This window comes from Clytia hemisphaerica, unplaced genomic scaffold, assembly GCF_902728285.1.
Source record: "Clytia hemisphaerica strain Z4C2 unplaced genomic scaffold, Clytia hemisphaerica genome assembly, whole genome shotgun sequence".
NCBI lineage: Eukaryota > Metazoa > Cnidaria > Hydrozoa > Leptothecata > Clytiidae > Clytia > Clytia hemisphaerica.
The window spans coordinates 127555-148993 of NW_027103979.1; the positions used below are offsets into that span (position 1 = coordinate 127555).

A 21439-nucleotide genomic window follows, 5' to 3' on the forward strand; every position below is an offset into this window, starting at 1 on the left:
ACAACAAAAGGCTATTATCCTAAAATGATGGTAATGTAGGATTTAAGCCTCCGAAAATCGATCCCTGCTGCTATTATTGGATCTTGTTGGCAGGGCTTTATTAGTATATTGACATTTACACTGTAGCTGTTGATTTTAGCGAAATGTTCGGTTCCGTTATGAAAGTAAGTAGGATTCGTCTTATTAGAATAGCCTACGCGATGGTTTTCTACCTCGTATCTTTTGAAATACCAACATAATGTTTGGATTAGGTGCTTTAACTAAGCCTCATTTACAACATTATTTACAATTAGATATTTTGCAAAATCGCCTCAAATTACTACTTGGACGAAATGGATATCGGGTATGTGTGAGCCATAAGGATCCCTTCTCGAAAGTCTCTAAAAGGGGTACAAAAAACGATAAATTAGCAATTGGTTCTCTGAAGGGGTCCCAAACTTACGAAATATCAAAAATTGAGTCCCTCAAAGGGTTATAAAATCTGGTCATCTGAGCTAAATATTGGAAAAATAATCTTTAAAGGGTCGCAATAACATCGAAATCAGTCTCTCAAAGAGTTCAACGAGTTCAACTTTGGGTCAGACATACCCTTTACCTCGCAAACGTAGTACCCTCCAGGTAGTTACAATACTATAGCAACTAATTCTACACCCCGTTCTCGCAGACCCGGTGGAAAAGTTGGCCCAATATTGTCTCCCAGCAGCTCCCAGCCATAAAAAGCAAGGAAATATCGACCCCCGTCGAGTTTCAGTCCCTTTTTTTAAAGCCCATTGGCTGAAAAATATCCTAACATGTCTGTGAGAAGGGGGTGTAATTAAATTACTGACTAAGTCTAAAAGCACTTTCAGGACATCGTCAGCCTTAGAACTCCCAATAGTAAAGTTGACAAACATTTGTTGAGGGAGAGTAAAGATTAATCGGCGCAATGAAATTTCGTCACTTATGAATTTTATCTTGATTTCAGAGATTTTTGTTAGATATTGAGTTGAAACTCGAGAAAGTTGATGAAAAATAGCGAAAGAAAAGCATATTTTGCAGGAAAAGACTTGAAGATGTTTCAAACTAGCAGTTAGTCTGAATCACAGAATATAAAAATTTCTGTAGCATATGATGCAGGTAAGTATACTCCAATCGGCTAAAAATACCATACTTTAAGCCTTAAGCCTAGCTGTTTCAGTCGAAAAAGTTGCAAAACTGATGATTTGGTGCAGTTTTTCAGAGAAGTTTGTAAAAAAAAGAGTACATTTTTTACATAAAAGTAAATTCACTTACTGATTGAAGAGTAAGACTATTTGCTTATGTTGAGAAACTTTCTCTATCATGGACAGTCGGGGTCAGGGGCTAAGGTTTGACAAATCATGGTGTTGTCTGTTCAAATTGGGGTACTAACCTTTCTTAAGGCTCTGGCAGTTTTTATCCGTATTTTCAAAATTTCCTTTCTTGTTCAAAATAGCAAATTTTTGAGTCAAAAAGATAAAAAATATCTGAAACAATTCACTGTACTCCCCGCTCTCATTAAGAGAAAAAAACAATATTTTTCCTATTTTCTTCACCAGTCTTGGTCAAGTCAACACGCTACTGCAAAAAGCGTGGATGTGAAAGAAATTCTTAGGTGAATGGAGCACCTCATTCAAAGCAAAATTCTTTGAAAAAATAATTGAAGACATGTCAGCGTAATTTGACTAATTCCCATGAAATTGTGATAGCAAAAGTAGTGGAAACTTTAGATTATACACTTCGCACCAGCCTAATAGGGAAGTCTTTGTCAGTAAGACTTTTAAACAAAAACTAAAAACTAAAAACTCCAGTTATTTAACAAATTATACCAAGAACGATGACGTAATTTTTAACTTATTTTTATTTTTACTCTTATTGAGTATATTTTCAGTACTTTTTGTAAGCAAGAAAATTGTTCAGATTTTAATTATCTTTCCAACGATATATAATATGTAGGAGTTTGAAACACTTTTGGTTTTGACAAAATTTTATTTCAAACGATGACGTCATTTTGCCAACTTTATTTTGATTTTACTCTTATTGAGTACATTTTCGGAAGTTAGTGTAGGCAAAAAAGTTGTTCAGATTTCAATTATCTTTCCAATGGTATATAATATGACATGTTTTGGAGTGACATATTTGTTTGTCAACAAATGCTGACAGGGAGTGACAAGTGACATTTGACACTTGTCTCCCCTTAAAAGTTTCATCTATAGACCATTCTGGACCACTGTGCAAAATTTCACGATTTTGTCATGATTTGCACAATTGTTACCTATCTGACACCTAACTGACTCCACTATAGATGGTTTTTCAAACGTTAAATTAAGCAATCCTTGTACATCAAAAATATAACTCAATTTTCTTTTTAAATTAAATAGAAAAAAAATCAAATTTCTTTTTTCAATGCCAATTCCAATTTTTTTTCGGACACTTTGGTGTGGTTTTTGGACAAATAATATGACGGTCTCAGGCAAAAATCATATTAAATCATATTAAAGAAAATCGAAAAATAAGTCGATTTACTATTTGATATAGGAAATTTTTTTTAAAATTTAGGATGATTAGGGCGCTGGGGGCGCTCTTCTTTTTTTGGAAATCCTCTTCCTCCCCAATCTTCACACCCTCAGGGCGTGACGAGAAGAGTGCCAGTGAGCGATAAGACATTAAGATTTGGTAGGGGGAAGTTTTTTTTTTGAGGTCGCTCGATTGTTTGGTCAAAGCACTTGTTATATATTTTTAGAAAGCTAAGGGGTACGGGAATCAAAATTACTTAGGTTCCAATTATTTTTCGGACACTTTGGTGTGATTTTCGGACAAATATGACGGTCTCAGGCAAAAATGATAAGGTCAAAATTTAATGAAAATTTTAGCTTGAGAAAACGGAGACCTGATTAGAGATATATTGCGAGTATAGGTGATTTCAGTACCTAAAAAGCGCAAAAACTTGACAAAACAGCTGTTTCTGGCCGGAAAACACTGTTTTTAAGGGTTAATATCTCGAGTTAGGTGCAGAAATCACCTATACTACCCCTTAGCTTTCCAAAAGTGTATAACAAAAGCTTTGGCCAAAACAATCGAGCGATTTTACAAAATGCCCTCTACTATTCCTTAAAGGACAGAATCAAGTAATTGATATTCAAATTTTGGTGGTTATTCGTTTACTTGTTGAAAAATTATCGTCAAATTTGCCTCTTAAAAATCATTTTTAATGAAACTAAGGGCTACTTAGACTACACAATATATTGACGAACAATATTTGACAATGGGCTTTTCCAGAAAAAAATCGTGCACCCCCTGTTGAGGAGGTCCATTTCCGTTCCAAGGGGGTAAAGGTTTGAAATGCAGTGAAATGCAGTGGAATTCCATAAGGGTTAGACGAAAATCTATCAAAAATAAGCGGAATTCCAAGGGGGTAATGATTGAAAATTTGTAAAAATTCGGAATTCCAGAGGGGTATGATCCTAAAATTGCCTGGAATTCCAAGGGGGTACGTCACAAGGTTGGACCTCCTCAACAGGGGGTGCACGGTTTTTTTCTGGAAAAGCCCAATATCGTTTTCGGACCGTAATGTACGAAGTAAATAACAGAGGTACTCTATTATAAAAAGAAAGTTTCTTTCTGTAAACAAATCCCCCTATATTGTTGGAATATTGCAAATCGAGCTGACAATATATTCCGGACAACTTTTCAATATATTGCCTGACAATATATTGTGTAGTGTATGTAGCCCTTTATAAATATACTTTCCATAAAATAACTAATTTCAAGAATTGATTTCAATTATCGCAAGGTGTCTTAAAATTTGAAGATATTCAAAATTTTATCAAAAATCCTTTCAAAGAATCAAGTTTTTTTGGACCTACTTTTAGGTACCTATAGGTATAAAAAATAATTTTCCTCTTCATGGTTTGGACTCAAAGAGATCGTAAGGCCCTCAAAGTTCTATTTCAAAGCTCATTTATGGTAATGGCTTATAAAATTTGAAAATCGACTTTCTCAAAACATGGTCATATTGCATACCAAAATGGCACAAATTTGATTGAGGTTTATACATAAAAGATGAATTCAATAAAAGTTTTGACCCTTCAAAGCCGTTTTTGACACCAAGAAGGCGCAATTGCATTATGGGTATGATTAAATCCTCGAAATACAAATATTATTTTGGGAACGGATTTCTAGCAAGTATTTGATCAATCTAATCACGGTTCAGCACCTGAATTGCAATGTCACAGTTTCAGTATATGCAAGTTGTCAATGTTTGTAGGTTTTAAAAAGGTGTAATAGTGAAGATTTTAAGGTGTATTTTGATTTTAACCCACAGTTTTGAAAATATTTAGGTACCAATGATCTAATTGTTGCTAAAACTTTGCAGTGAATCACTGTTCATGATTTGAGACCCTTTAAGGGGTAAATAGCTATTAAAAGGGCATTTTTCACTTCCTCGTCAAAAACTGAAAACTGGTTTCTACAAAACATCACTGATAGGGAAGAAAACCATAGACAGCGTACTTAAGTACGCTTTCAGCCTCAAATTCCACCTAAATTTTCAGAAGCCAAATCCACTCGACATTGAAGGAAATGAATTCTTTTAAAGAAAGGATGATCAAAGACTAGATAAAAGTTTACAAAAAAGTCTTAAAAGGAATGTCACCAACATTACTAAGTCGGCTACGATATAATGATATTAATGTTATACAAGCTCGTAGGCCACCGTGCGAGCACATGGGCCTCTATGAACCGCTCTTTTTCGGTTTACAATTCAAGGTAAAGTTTTTTCCTACGGCTCCCCCTAACTTTAAATCAGAAGTTTGTGTCCTCTATTCAACTATTCATTTCTTGGGCTTTCATACACCACTTTAGTTGTCTTCAGTTATCCGGAAGGGCAATCTTTCTCCTTTAGTGATCGTTCTTAACACTGTTTTTTTGTCTCCTTCGTTTGCAAATTGGACTTTTGAACTGATATAGATAAACGGGTTTACGGTGGCTTGGATCACGAGAGTGACGTATTACTACGTTTCAAGACATACTTCTCTGATCGGTGGGAGATAAAACAGATGGGACTACCGAAACTTGTTTTTTAGTTCGATTTTCTCTAATCGGGTGATCTGCCTTGTAAAACAGAGTTGATCTTGTTTATAAGTAGGAGTTACAACGAAAGCCCAACCTACATATTATTGTTGAGTTTTGACTATGAAAAGTTGGTAGAGCTAAGCGCAAGGATCGGGTTTTTGCACATTAATTTTTATTTTTTGTTTTAAAAAACTCTTTTATAATCGGTCTTAAAAGTTTGTCAACACCAATTGCCTACTACAGTAGTTTTGAAATAAGCTCCTTATGAAATTGTAGATAAGATGTCGAGGGATTGGATCCAAAGATGTCTTTTATTTTTTATAGGTCCAAAACATTTTTTGTAAGCAAAATTCTACTTCTTGTCTTTTATTTGAATGCCAAATGGACGTTCGTATCGTATTGACGTTCTTGAGACTAAATTCATGTAAAATTTAATTTCTAATTGGGCTATTCCAGAAATTGTCTGTACCCCCTATGTTGAGGATGTCCAGGGTGGCCTGGAAAATAAAAAAATCCAGGGTGGTCAAGTTTTTTGAATGATAAAATCCAGGGTGGTCAGTATAACGAGGTCGAAAATCCAGAATGATCCAAAGAAATGGGAGAAAAAAATCCAAGGGGGTCCTGAAAAATTGGGAAAAATCCAGGGGGGTCACCTTTTAAAAAAAGATCTCCTCGACATAGGGGGTACAAATTTTTTCTTCAATAGCCATGGCATGGGAATAGCCCCTTTCGTCTCAAAAATTTTTATGAAAAGGCTATGTTCGCAAAGTTTAAGTAATAATTCTTTTGTAATTGAGCCCCCTCCCCTTCTGCTAATTTCTTGAGTTAGCCTACGCTTTGCATATGACTCATTCCAATTCTCATTGTATATGTGTTGGAATGAAATGTAATGGAATTAACGGGAACAAGAAAAACAACAACCAACTTTCCTCCCACTCTGAGACTTTTGATTTTTGTTGCACTTTTTTTAGAGGCTAATCTGTTTTATTCGCCTACCACTCCCTACAATATTGAGGATAAAAAAGCTAATATCATAAGTTGGCACCAAAAGTTTGAACTGTTTTCACCTGCTGAGCCCAATTCTTGTTTAAAGTCTTTTGATAAATATTAATACTCAGCTTAAAGAAGACTCGAAAACATCGGCGTTGCCCTAAAGTATCATCAAAACAGTACCTTTACGGAACTAATTTTGGTGAGATCATCTAATTTTGACAAAATGTATAGTAAGAAACTCTTTCGCTATTGGATGAAAAGAGGCCTATTCACTTCTACTCTGAACCAAAGTATCTCACGTTTATAACACTCTGCGATAAAAAAATTCCCGTACTGGAGACCTCTGCGATGAAGTATGATTTATATAGCAACACTTCTCTCGTCGTCTCCCCTCTCTCACATTCCATCGCAGCGGTCGGTTTGAAAAATCTCAAATCGTCGCAGTAAAATAAGAGTGCTTTATGTCCAAAATCACTGTTTTGCAGAAATCGAGTTTAAAGTTTTCATTACTTGCTTGAGCCTAATGACGAAGACTTATTGTAAAATTTTCAAGTGTTTTCACTAATTCTGCCTTTTTGGTAGTTGTGTATCACATTTTTGAAAAAAAAATCAATGAGTGCGCCATTGAGTGTACCATAATGGCGCGCATTCGTCAACAGAAATGGACATAAGGCATTTTTCTTCTATAAATTTCACTGGAAAATGGACTTAAGTATAAATTGCTTAATAAAAGTGATGAAAACAATCCCACAATTTCAATTAAGAAACTGATAAACAAAAAGCAGGTAGGTATAATAAGTTTCTAGTCGTTTTATATCAAGAATCTATTCTTAATCTATCAATTCATAACATTTAAATTAGCTTAAGTCCACTTTATTCTAGCACATGTAAAAGTAAAAAGCCTTATGTCCAAATTTGGACAGCTTTCTCCCAAATGAGATAAAATCCAAGAAATCTAAAGTCACCATTCAAAAGAGCACAGCCTTGTGTCCCAAAAAATGTAAAAAAAAATTTTTTCAAAAAATGGACATAAGGCACTCTTATTCTACTGCGACGAAATGAGAAAAGACAATGACAACAGACCCTTTACGGCAATAAATTTTGAAATTAGCCGTAAATACTGGGTCTGACCACAAATTCACTTCCCGGTTTCTAACAACCGGGACATTTGGATTGATGTAAAAGATCCTTGCCAAATTGGAACATGAGCTTTGAAAGGGTTCAAAATGGGAATAAAAAAGCTAATAGTATATAAGTTGGCACTGAAACCTTGACCTGTTTTCACCTGTTAAGTCCAATCCTTTTCTAAAGGTTTTGTTTTTAAATAAGAGTGATATCGTTTGCTTACTCATCAATTTTAATTCACAAGCTTTATCACATAGGATTGACACGGATGTGGAGCAAGATTGGTCAGAAAAAGGAAAAGAAAAACATTTTTTGTTTACATCAGCATAATAAAACGATTGGTAGACACTGTCCTGATATGAAATATGTGTCTGATGTGAAACGGGAACACAAATTATGTGTCAAAATAAAACCTTTGAAGTTGACAACTTAACGTGATGTATATTGAGAAACTGTATAATACTCGAACTTTAAAAAGATCCAAAAAACATATTATTCCTTCACATATTATAATAACCTCGTTTCCCAGTTTCTAACGACCGGAACCTTCGGGTATATTCGGTATGTTCGGCTTGTTTATGGTCCGTCTTCGCTTGAATAATAATTTTCGAAGACTCCCTTTCAAATCTTTGTTAAACCATATTGCTATCAGAGCATCACATAATGGGTTGACAGTCAACATTAGACTAGAGATTTTATTGTAAAGTTCTCCTTCTGGTTCTCCTTTAAACAACCACAACGATTTTCTCACCAGGTAGGGCATCCAAAAAATGATATAAGTTAAAACACAACCAAAGCATGTATTAAACGAAAGAATATCGTTCCGTATGCGGTTTGTCTTATCCGTCTTTAAAGTCGTCGACCTGATGGCTCGTTTCTGTTTTATAAGCGTCCAATAAACGATCGAATTTGCCGTTAATAATATCACCATACAGGCTAAGATACCGTATACAAAACCTTTTACAGCTAACGAGCTTTTGCCAGCATATTGACTTGGCGCTAAGTTGGATAACCCGTTCAAAAGCACACCTAACGCTATAATGGGGCTGGAGCTTAACAATACTAAATGAAATATGATTGGTAGGTTCTGGTAACGGAATGGCCAGCGAATCATGATACAACGGTCTATTGTTAGCATAACCAATCCAACATTGCCTTGCGTATAACCAGCGTAGGAGACGTAACTCAATACGTTTGATGGATAGGATATAAACAAAATTAATACGAAGCCGGTCACCGCATGGCCTATGTTAATTACCATTAATAATTGATTCGATTTCTTTCGGCGGATTCGTGGTATCAGTAATAGGAATACAAGAATGGAAACATTGACAATGAAGGTCGATCCCCCAAGAGTGCCGGATATGATTTTAAACCACATGACTTTTGAAGAGTTTTATCAATAATTTCTGTCTCAATTTTAAAATTCCCACTTTTTCACAGTAACTAAGAAACTTGAAATAACTGACACTGTTAAAAATTCTTCCGTCCCAGATGAGTTTCGTCTCAGCGAAGTATATAATAAGGTTTTTCCGTCTCAGAATTCACCAAAATTCACCATAATTTCATGAATGATGTGCTAGTTTGCTGTGTAAAATTTATTTTCCGTATCAGGCGAAAAACCTTGTTTTGACGGCACTGAAAAAGTCTAAACTTCCTCCCTTAATTGGAAAAATTTCATGTTTTCAAAAATTTCACCTGCCAAAATTCGGGTAGGCAATTTTAGTATTTTTTTTAAATCCTTCTTTGTACACTTTTCATGTTTGCTCTCAGACTTGAAAAGGGTAAACTTTAATAATCTAAAATGGTACATTTTTTTAAAGATTACATGTTCCTTCATTTCAAAAACATTTTTCATTAAAATTAAAGGTTTTATTTTTACATAAGTGTTCCCGTTTAATATCAGACACATATTTCATATCAGAACAGTGTCTGCCTATTGTTAAATTATGCTAATATTTCCTCTTTCTGGCCAATATTTCTCCACATCCGTGTCAATCCAATGTGAAAAAGCTTGTGAATTAAAATTGGTGAGCAAGCATACGATTTCACTCTTATTTAAATACAAAACCTTTAAAAATCATATATTTCAACTCAAAAATTACTGGACTATCCACGTAAAAATATCTATACAATTTGTAATTTGAAATTCTATATTTGACTGGGTAAAAACAATGAACAACTTTAAATTAACAGTCTACTTTCGCTTCAACAGTTGGACATACGCTTCATCTCGCTACGTTAATTCTAAAGCTCAAGCTTCTTGGAAAACAAATTACCCCACTGACTACTGTTTCAATTTTTAACGGACTAAGAAGCAACAAAAAGAATCCAAAACAAAAATATCTCTTTTGCTAGAATTTCCTCTCCTCCCATGTTTTTTTTTCAGGTGAAAATCATCAAAATACAAAGTTCTTCACTGGACTGGCTATCTACGTAAAAATATCGACTCATCTATCTCCCATGCGTTTTTTAGTTCATAGATATAGCCGAGTCGATTGGTCTAATTTTTGTGAAAATTCTTTTTAAATGCATTCTCAATTCCTTGTTGAACCAGACCAAGATGAAAGCATCACAGAAAGGATTCAATAAAAGTAATATTTGCGACACGGCCAGGATTGTATTGCTGACTATTCTTCCAGTCGTTAACCAATAGATAGTGGATGTCAATATAGGGCACCATAAAATGATAGAACTTATGACACACCCGAAACAAATATAAAAAGAACGCATCTCTCTACGCACTCTTGTCGATATATTTCTGTTCGGTTCACTACCTTGTGATAAAGATAAAGCTTGGATTGCATTCTTTTGTTTCTGAACTGTCCAATAAACAATCGAGTTTGAAACCAACAATAGAATATTACCCACCATTACACCATAAACACCTCCTCTCATCGCTAAACTATTCTGTAATGCCGGCACCGAGTTAGATTTGATTAAACCGTGTAGTAAAACCGCTAGACTAGTTACCGGGCTTGCCAACATTAGGAGGACGTGGAACAGCTTTGGTAACCTTTGGTAACGAAATGGCCATCGAATTAATATACAACGATCAATGGTTAAAAACACCAACGCCATATGTCCTAACACATATCCAGCATAATTGAAGTAACTCAATGTTGGTGTATCGTCGAATATTTCAATGAAATAGGTCATACCAATTAAAGCATGACCGATATTGATGTTGATTAGTAGTTGGTTGGATTTCTTTTGACGCACTTTTGGTATTGATAGCAAAAATGCAAAAATAAATGAATGCACAATAAATATGGTTATACCATTTAACCCAAGAAATATGAGAATAGTTTTGGAGTTTGTGTTGTACATTTATTGTCGCGACTTTTTATATCTAAAAAAAGAAAGGAAAACACGGTCAACTCAACTGGCAAACTCTTCCTTAAAGGTTTTATTTTTAAGCGTTCCCGTTTCATATCAGACACATATTTCATATCAGGACAGTGTCTGCCTATTGTTATATTATACTGATATAAGCAAAAAAATGTTTTTCTGTTCCTCTTTTTGACCAATTTTGCTCCACATCCGTGTCAATCCAATGTAAAAAAGCTTATGAATTAAAATTGATGAGTAAGCAAACGATATCACTCTTATTCAAAAACAAAACCTTTAAGACTTTCTTATTCTTTCGAATCATGTATTTTTTAAATGTCTGATTTTCGTGTTAAGCCTCTGTTCAATTTGTTTCCCATTTGACTTGAAACGATTCTAATATCCCGAAAAAATACTCCTTACTGAACGCGTATAATTTGTTAAAATAACAATTTTCACGATATATGTGCCATCACAAACGACTTTAGGTACAAATAAAATGGAACTTTCCACATAAACGAATGATACGGGACGTTCTTAAAGGTTCGAAGAACTTTAAATGAACGTTTCCCTGGACGCCCCATTTTGTTTTATCAATTTACCGTAAGTTGGTCTAATGTCGACATCCCTTTTCTAATTTTGACACCCTTCTTTAGAGATAGCAATAATAGGAAGGTCAGAATCACTGATAGACAAAAGATTTATTCCTCTCTGATCGCTAAGCAAAGAAAATTAGTTTCCATAAGTGATTCCGACCTTCCCATTATTCCTATCTCTAAAGAAGGGTGTCGAATTTAGAAGAGGGATGTCGACTTTGGACCAACTTACGGTGCTAATTTAGAAGTGTCTGAGAACGTCCAGGACAGGAACGTTCTCCTTATCAAGTTAAAAAGTAACCTTTGAACACTAAGGATCGTTCGCGAGCGTTCTAAAATGTTTCTGATAGTGTTCCAGGAGCGCTATGGAATCTTCGTCAACATTCACCAGAACGGCTCAAGAACGATCCATTTCATTTTTATCTCGGATCGCTTGTGATGACATATATTTTCGCTCCAGAGTTCTACTCTAGAATCAGGGTTAAATATTCTCCCATCTCAAAATTCTGTATTATTCACAGAAATTTCAAGAATATGTGCTTTGTGAAAAGCTTGCTTTGACCACTGACCCTAAGAATCTATGCTCATAACAAAAATAATTTATTGATTAAATTTTGTAGTTATCAATATCTTCTTTGATTTTTATTTCCACTTTGTAATATGAAGACGTTCACGTGACTTTCAAATTTAATAAACGATAATGAAAACAAAAATAAAAAATGATTAGACTCGGGTAAGGGCAAAATAATTAGAAAATGTTTTATTATAATTAAAATCTTTGACAATTAAAAAGAATCTGTCTTTTCATTTAAAAGATCGGTGAATTTCAATTAGGCTTTGTCCAATAAGTTCTTCTTTTCCCTCTTATTTCATTCCAAGATGTGTCTGATTCTAAAAAAAAGATGTTGTTTTGATTTTTTTTGGAATAATTTTGATAGCCTTGGGAGATGGATAAAAATGCTCGAATGATTTCGCTGATCAATTTCAAATATGATTTCAGATTTTTTATATCTTTCTTGGATGTAATTACGCTCAGAACTTCGGTTCTTTGAGCACTCTATAGACTCTGTTGAGGATCAGTTATGCGAAGCTCAACACTTTGTTTTGAGCACTCTGGTGACAACAGCAGCCTATGCTCGCTTACCCGAGCCGCATTTGAGTCCTTGGAAGGACGAAATACGTGCCTGCAGATAAATTTATCTTTCTTGGATCAAAAGTTACAGCCCTCCTAAGTGGGCCAATGTAGCCCATTTTTAGCCTACTTTGAAGGTATTTAACTTTTGATCCAAAAAAAATATAAAAAATCTGAAACATATTTGAAATCAGCGAAGTTCAAAGTTTCAGAGAAATTGAATTCAAAATTTTTGGTCACGTAGAAAAAAACCCCTTTTTTTTCATCTTCATTTTTCATCATATCTTTTCAACGAGGTATTACTTCAATTAATCTTTTCTCCTTCAAGAACCACGTATCAAAATGTGCGGGATGCCAATTGTTTTGCAACAGATATTTTTCAAAGCTCGATGAGTAAAAGCTTAACCAGCTGGCACACAACGTCGGTTCAACGTTCATCTAACGTTATATGGACGTTGTGAATATTAGAAAAACGTTGAAACAACGTTGTGTGCCAGCTGGGTATTGTTATCATCCATCGTCAAACATTTTTTTGCAGGACATCCTATCAAAGAATTGAATGAATCGAAAGGATGACTGACTCCTTGATCATTTCTTCGATTAATGGAATAATTGGGTTTTTACAATTCTCCATCCATTCTTTCATTTTGGTATTCTTACTATCCATACCAAAACTTCGGGCTCAGATATCGAACCAACTTTTAATCAACATTAATATAGGACATGCTGTAACCGGTTTGGTTATTTTCATTTCGTGGTTTTATTTGACCAACATAATTACACATATCACATTTGCTGGATACACTCTTGGTAATATGGCTCTGGTCATGTTAACAGTAGATCGCTGCATCATGATTCGCTGGCCTTTTCGTTACCAAACCTTGCCAAAATTGTTTCATTACTCTTTAATATTGATTCCACCTACATGTGCCCTGGGCTCCCTCATTTATGGTATTTCAACCAAGATAGATACCAGAGTTGATAACAACCCAGAGGCAATGAAGTTTTTCATTTTTGGAATGACATTTTTTATCCTGACTCTCCTAACCTCAAATTCGATCGTTTATTGGACCTTGATGAAACAGAAACGAGCTATAAGAGTTTCTCAAGTTTCCCAACCTTCAGAGGCTGTTTTCAGAGACAGGAGACGAAAGATTTTGAAAGAAGCACGCTCTTTTTATATATGCATTGGATGCGTTTTGACCTACATTGTTCTATGGTTACCCGCTATTGTTGTACAGGCTTTATGGGTGTTTTACGGGGACAACACTACTAAGCTCGATTACCAAGGGGTGACGACTATTATCCATAACTTGAACCCCCTTTTAGATGCTTTTATCCTAGTTTGGTTTAACAAGGACTTGAAAATCCATTTGAAAAGAGTTTTCCTGAAAAAGAAAATTCGGATAGAAGAGCAACAGAGTAGTGCTGGTTCGTGTTCGTATAATTAATACAACAATTATCACCGATAATGGCCCTTTATAAATACCTTCACTTATTCATTGGATGTAATAACAATAAGGACATCATTTAACGCATCTCCTACCATTTGCTTACACAGTATTATTACATAAAAGTAGTAAAATGTAAACATTGCGCGAACCACGTGTCATTAAAGAGAACAATTAAAATCACGTGTCCAAAACAAACTTGTAAAACAATTGAAACAGTCAAAATCAGTCATATTTGTTTTTATTTTTTATTTTGACATGTGACATTTCTTTTGATTTTGTATCCCGCATACGGTTTGTTTATAAATTTCGTAAGTACTTTTATGTCCCTTTAAACAAGTGAAAGAACAGCTTTCTCCAATTTTGGGCGCCGAACGAGCGCAAATTTTGACAAACTAATTTATTTTTGGACCTACCCCGGTGGGGAAGAGGTCCTATAAATTGACCGATGTCCGTTCGTCCGTTCGTCTGTTCGTCCGTCTGTTACCAGCTTTTCTCAGGATTGGCTCATTAGTTTTTTCTGATTTTTGGCACAATGATGCAAAATGGCAATGCCCAAAATGTGACGGAGCCTGACTTTGGCAAAATTTCCGGCCGTAAAAAGCCGGAAATATGCCGGAAAAACTGGTTATTTGGCATTTTCTCGAGATTTTATCATTAGTTTTTTCTGATTTTTTGCTCAAAGATGCGTATTAACAATGCCCAAAACATGGCCAAGTCCGATTTTTGATAAAAAAAATTTTCCGGCCGTAAATGCCGGAAATATGCCGGAAATCGCCGTTTTTCTGGATTTTCATTGGACTTTTTCCATATAATTGGTTGTTTTTTCATTCAAAAACATTATTAATAGCAATGCCCACCATCAAGCATGTTTCAGTTTTCAACAAAGTTGATTTTTGAAGCCGGAACTTTCTAAAATTCGCCGGAACAGCCGATTTTCGCTGGAAAAACGGTATTTCTTGAATTTCTTGAGCTGTACTTTATATTTTTTCATGAAATTTTGCACACTGATGCAAAATGTCAATAGCCAAATTGTGACGAAGCCCGATTTTCGAAAATAATTTATTTCCGGCCGAAAATGCCGGAAATATGTTGGAAAAACTGTTTTTTTTGGCATTTTCTCGAGATTTTATCATTAGTTTTTTCTGATTTTTTGTTCAAAGATGCTATTAACAATGCCCAAAATGCCGAGTCCGATTTTTGAGAAAAAAATTTTCCGGCGAAAAATGCCTGAAATATGCCGGAAATCGCCGTTTTCTAGATTTTCATTGGACTTTTTCCTTACAATTGGTTGTTTTTTCATTCAAAAAATTATTAATAGAATGCCCCCATCAAGCATTTAAATTTTCAATAAAATTGATTTTGAAGCCGGAAATTTTAAAAGTCGCCGGAAAACCTTTTTCGCCGGAAAGACAATATTTCTTGAATTTCTCGAGCTGTACTTTATATTTTTTATGAAATTTTGCACACTGATGCAATGACAATACCTCAAATGACGGAGCCCGATTTTCGAAAACCATTTTTTTCCGGCCGAAAATGCCGGAAATATGCCGGGAAAACCGGTTTTTTGACTTTTTCTCGAATTTTCATTTTTATTTTTTTCTGATTTTTTGCAGAAAGATGCGTATTCGCAATGCTCAAAAAATGGCCGAGTTTGATTTTTGAGAAAAATTTTTTTCCGGTTGAAAATGCCGGAAATCGCCGTTTTTGCAGATTTTCATTGGATTTTTTCCTTATATTTATATGTTTTTCACACAAAAACATTATTGATAACAATGCTCACCATCAAGCATGATTCAATTGTCAATAAAACTGATTTTTGCGACCAGAACTTCCTATTTATTTTTTCCCTACAACCCTTCCCTCTCCCTCATCAATAATCAATCAATGATGAATTTATTGTGTTGTGTATTTTCGCTAAACGCTATATTTTCTGACTGATTTTTTTCATTTTTCTTTTTGCATTGCTATCTAACTTTCATCATCAGGTAGGTCCATTCAGCATGTTGCTTGTTTAAATTCTACTTTGTTAGAATAGATGGTGCGCCTCCTTTCTATATCATATAAAAGAATATCTTTAATTGATAACTTATCCCCAGTGAAAATCAATTCGGGCCGAATTTTTATAAAGAAAATTGCATAAAATTTACATAAATTATGTTTCACTTCTTATATTACGATTTTTATTTCGTATTAGTTAAAATAATTTCTAGATCGGTAAACTTTATCACTTTTTTATAAACGCCTAAAAATAAGATTACATATGAGAACAGAGCTGAGTCTGGAATTGCTGAATTTTCAAGCAATATAAGGATCAAAGTTGTAAAAATTGGGTACTTTTAGAGCAGAATTTCACTAAAATGGATCAATATTTTTAAAAAGAAGAACAGTTTATACAAAGAGTGGTATGTGTAATAAATCATTAATAATCCATCAACACCAATCATATTTAAAGATCGGGAAAAATTTATTTTAGGCTGGACTGATGGTTTGCCGTCACCCGATCAACCCTATACATCGAATCCTACCGACCCATATCCAAAATCCATAGAATGAGCTTGGGGGCTGGACCCCTCTGCACACTATGAAATCTAGGGTTGGGTGAACTTTACGTCAATGCCACATGTCCCTGTTATAAAGCACAAAAAGAAAAAAACTAGACGATGCTTCGTCCTTTAGAGGGATAATAAACGCGGGAAAAAATATGTGCGCAGATTTTCAGCCATAACGGCGGTTTTCGGGAAAAAAATAGTGGCGGTAGAGTTTGAAACAAACTCTTCCTTCTTACTCCGCCTCGGGCTGATCACCGTTTTCAAATTTATCCCGACTTCTGAATTATTACCTTTTTAAGCGATCTTGCGTAGACGATAGGATCGTCTAAGAAAAAACAAACACGCCTAAAGTGTCCGGAAACAACCTCAAAATGATTTTCTATTATAGGCGCAAGATGAATCAGATATCGAAACAGGGGGTTGGGAAGCAGTCACTGTGGACATGGAGAAATGGAACCTTCTTGTTTGCCAACTCGAAAACTTAATCGATGTCGATTGTTTTATACACTCCAATCACGCCAAATCTGCCCTGTCCGGAATAGAGAGTCCAAATTTCGGACAACGTCACACTCATGCTGCGTCCAAAGATGATGTTTTAAGTAAAAAGAAATTGTCATCAGATAAAAAAGAGGTCGGTGGAGATTTAGTTGAATTACCGGTGAAAATGTCAGGCCGGCTATCCAACTTGTCTGTTCAAGGTATGATTGTTTTTTCTTCCTCACTTTTCTTTCAGACCTGATACATGATTTGTTTTCTATAAGCATAACGTACAGGCTCAGTTTTTAGTACTAAGAATAATAGAATACTTAAGCACAATGCGAGTCTAGAGTTAGACGCTTGCTTATAAAAAAGCATTTATCTACAGAATCTTTAAGGTAAGACATATAAGACATTTGTTCGAGCGATAATTCGACGCTTACGTGTCTTTTTCAAAACGTCCTTTTCATAAGATCATCTAAAATTTTTGAAGCCTTAGCTTTTTGAGTTTTAGCCTAAAATTGTTCTTAACATGTTCTTATTTTCACCATTTATTGAGCATTTTCAACCATTTTCCTAAGATATCGGGTATTTTAGAGCCCATACAGCTTTAGAATGTTCGTAATATAGTAATAGGCCATCAAAGGCTTACGTCTTATATAGTTTGCTCTTATAAAAAAAATGTGTACATTTCTTAACTGCGCTTTGTGTGTTATTGGTATTGATTGATTGGTGTAAACTCTAGGGGAGTGGCAGATTAAAGTTCGGTGGAAAAAAAGGCCAACAAGGTAAAAAGACAATTCAATTCATGATATGCACCATTGCAATGTCTTCCACGGACCCAACTGCTGATTGGCTGAGTGACGTATTGATTGATTTTACGTCACTTACAACCAATCAGCTTTTGGGTCTATGATGTAATGTCAGAAGACATTCCAATGATCTGCAATGATGCATATTATGAATATTTATGTTAATAATCCCATTATCTTTTTAGGTATCTTGGAGAACAATAAAGACGCCATCCCACAAATCATTGCTGATTGTCTGGTGAGACAAGGTGTTCCCGGACCATGCCTGGGTACGAAGAAACCAAAACAATCACTAACATTCAGAGGTAACGGCAGTTTCAAACCTCATACTGGAGCTGTTTTTATTGAGTGTTAATTATATAGTTAATATAAAAGCGTTATACAGTGGTGTCTCCAAACGCAAACACGCACGGGGAACACAAATTTGTTCGAAGTCTGGAAATTTCGATTAGATTAGTAGAGCGTCGATTATGCGAATTTCTTGTTGATGGTGACTTTTAATAATTTCGAATAATATAGAGTATTGAATAGTAGAACGTCGAGTTAGAGAGAATGCCACCTGTAATTTTTTATCAAGCATTTTATTATTCTTGTTATTTTTGCTGATCACCAGGTCGCTTAGCAACAGTTAATCAAGGCCACCCATCATCTACAGATGTTCAAGTGCATGATGATGTTCCTATGGAAACCGATGATCAACCGAATAATGAAATGGATAGTCCTTCTACGGACCAATCAGAAACACTCACTGGTAACACGTGATCATATTTTAACTAATAAAAATTGCCCAACAAAGGAATCAAGAATCCCGCTTATTATTAGGACTCTTGATGTTTGATTTAGACATGCTAATTGCCCGATGAATATAATCTCGATTTGCTATTTTTGGTTAATAGATTTTTTTTGAAGATTCTTTATCGTCCGTATTTAACGTTTCTAGGGGATACATTAAATGGTTTTGCTTACACAGCAATTTTAGACAAAAGAAAAAGAACAACTTTCTCCCCCTCCCGTGCCGCGCGAGCACAAATTTTGACAAACTATTTTATAGTTTTTCTGCTTTGTCAGCATAACAGGCGCGCCTCCTTTCTACATCTAAAAAAAAAACTTTAAATTTTCTTGTTAGAATCCATAGAAGCCAGTCTACAGTTGAACTTTGAATTTTGTGAACTTCTCTTTGTTTTTGCAGCTTTAATCGAACTGAGAGAGAAGTTTCCATATAGTTTGGAGCAAGATCGACTATGGACTCATTGTGTTTGGGAATCTATTATGGTGTGGAATGAGGATACTGAGGTACCGTATTCATGATATGCACCATTGCAATGTATTCCACGGACCCAACAGCTGATTGGTTGAAAGTGACGTATTGACTGATTTTATGTCACTTACAACCAATCAGTTGTTGCGTCCTTGGTGTGATGTCAGAAGACATTGCAATGGTGCATATCTGGTGCATAATTGTTCATTCACGAATCGGAGCTTTAAAACCATTAAGTGCCGATCTCGTTATCTTAGATCGTATTTTTTTCGGTCCTTTTTTTACCGGTGAGTCTAGGAGCGTCACCATGCCATTGCATTTTGACCCTGCCTGAGATTAACATTTTTCCTTAGTTGTGTTTTGTAGGTGCATTTGAAATCAAAGAATATTAGAAAATTTGGTACGAAGTGATTGTATTTAATTGCTTTATGGTTAAACATACCGCGTTGCATCAGTGTTCAACTCTTGAAAGCTTTTGCATTGTCTTTGTAGTAGTATTCATCGAAGAAATTGTCCAACGATGTTTAGACATTTCATCTAGGCTTGAAGTTATCTTGGAGGCTAAAGAGGGTTCAGTCTTCCCTTTAATCTAAGATTCAATGCGGTGGCTTCAGATATTTGATATCAATCCTACATGGCAAGGGTTGGTAGGTGTAGAGGCAACGACCGTCTACCGTAATGAGTACTGATGTCTGTGTCAAACATCTCAAACCAACGAAAGTTTTTCAGAATTTCGGGCAAATATTGCGATTTTGGAAGGATTCATTGGCTACTACTCTTTGTAACAGAAGGGTTTTCACCAATAAATGAGTCACGCAGCACATATTTGTAATCAAATATGATTCAAAACTAAAAAGTAAATACAAAATGAAAATCAAAATCTAAACAAAAATAAATGACACGCCTACTTTTATACAAAAAGTTGACAAAAGTTGAGAACTGACCTAAATCCTTTATAAAGTCTACTTGAAATTGAACAATATTTGAATACAAAAGTGAATAGAAAAGTCTTGAAATTGAAATGTAATAAATATAATATATAAATGAATAATTACCAGTATGCCAGGAATGGGGAGCTGCAAAGTGTGAAGTCAAAAAGTGAAAGTGCAAACAAATGAATGAATAAATGATGTGAAATCTTGATGTAATTTATAGAGTAATTGAATGAATTGAAGTATATGAAAACTAAGTATTTGATGCCATTTGTATTTAGATGTCGACTCTTCAAAGTCTGAGTGACGACTGAATGATGATGTGTGATGATGTGGCTTTTGAAGTATGATATATAAACAAATAGCAAAGTGGATAAATACTAAACATAGTTGACAAAATTGATAAATAAATATAAATTAATTTATTTCTATGCATAAATTATTATAAATAAACTTGAATTGGGATTTGTATTTTGCAGAACAGAAAAACTACTAGAAAAAGGCAAAGTGGACATGCAATAAAATGATGAAAATGTAAATAGATCCTAAACTGAAAGCTGTGATCAAATTTGAGATATGACTTGATCATTAGAAATGTTGCAGTCTTGAGAGTGTACAACCCCGCTGGGTGAGGTGTGATGGATTTTCGAACGTTACGTCGCAGTTTTTGATGAATCACGTGACGTTCGAAAATCTATCCCAACTCACCTAGCTGGACCAGCCCACCTCCATATAAACTGCCCCTTAACAATCATTTGTTGTGTAAAGTTTTTAGAGAAATTCCCCTTGTGATCAAATATTATGACTTTCATTGTAGGATATTTCGATGTTACGAAGTGCATTGATCTATTTATCGTGTATTCACAATGCGCATGTTCAACAAGGTCTTGGTGTCATGATGTGGAAAGCTGTGTTTAATGAAACTATCAAATCAGCGCTCTCCCTCATGGACAAGGTACGTATGTAGTTGATACCTTCTAAGTCGAATATAGAGAATTAATAGCCATCGTTTAACGTATCTTCTAACATTTGCTTACCCTACATTTTTTTAAGAAAAGAAAAAGCAACTTCCCTTTCGGCGTATTCTGTACCAGAGTGTATCTTACGTGGATCGTTTCGTAGTACACTTTGTGTGCATTGTCTGTTTGTTAAAAGAATTCCCGTACGGAAACCTCTGCGATGAAGTTTGATTTAGAAATAGCAAAACTTATTTCCTTGTCCCCCCTCTCTGACCCGCACTCCATCGCAGCGGTCGGTTTGAAAAATCTCAAATCAGAAAAAACAATGACAACAGACCCTTTACGGCAATGAATTTTGAAATTAGCCACAAATACTGGGTCTGTGTATGTACAGACTACTCTCGGCGCCGCGAAAGCACAAATGTTGTTAAAACTTGTTTGTTTATTTCTGCTTTGTCAGCATAGTGGTGCGCCTCCTTTCTATATGAAAAAGTAAGAATATCTTTAACTTCAAAGCTAGAATCTGAGAGTATCTGTGTGTACCCTAAAGATATTGGGTGGGAACGGGACTTCAAGAATGGTCTCATTTTACTGAAAGTTTGCATACTTGATCCTTCAGCTAAAATTTAGGCTTTCTTATTTTACAATTTGGTGTAGGAGTGCTGCAAAAGATAATAGAATTGAGCCAGGGCGGGGGAGTACTGTAAGTTCGATAGTATGCAAAAGTTGGAATACACATATAACAGTTTTAA

The 21439-nt window shown here is 35.1% G+C and overlaps 1 protein-coding gene across 1 annotated transcript in view; it reads left to right on the forward strand.

Annotated features, from left to right (window-relative positions):
- LOC136810871 (rab3 GTPase-activating protein non-catalytic subunit-like) overlaps positions 1-21439 on the forward strand; it is a 49886-nt gene that overhangs the window by 23423 nt on the left and 5024 nt on the right. Inside the window, exons 13-17 of the mRNA XM_067067461.1 lie at positions 16638-16947; positions 17724-17843; positions 18152-18289; positions 18728-18831; positions 20546-20683. Of these exons, the coding sequence (XP_066923562.1) occupies positions 16638-16947; positions 17724-17843; positions 18152-18289; positions 18728-18831; positions 20546-20683 (810 nt within the window). The remainder of the gene's footprint in view (positions 1-16637; positions 16948-17723; positions 17844-18151; positions 18290-18727; positions 18832-20545; positions 20684-21439) is intronic.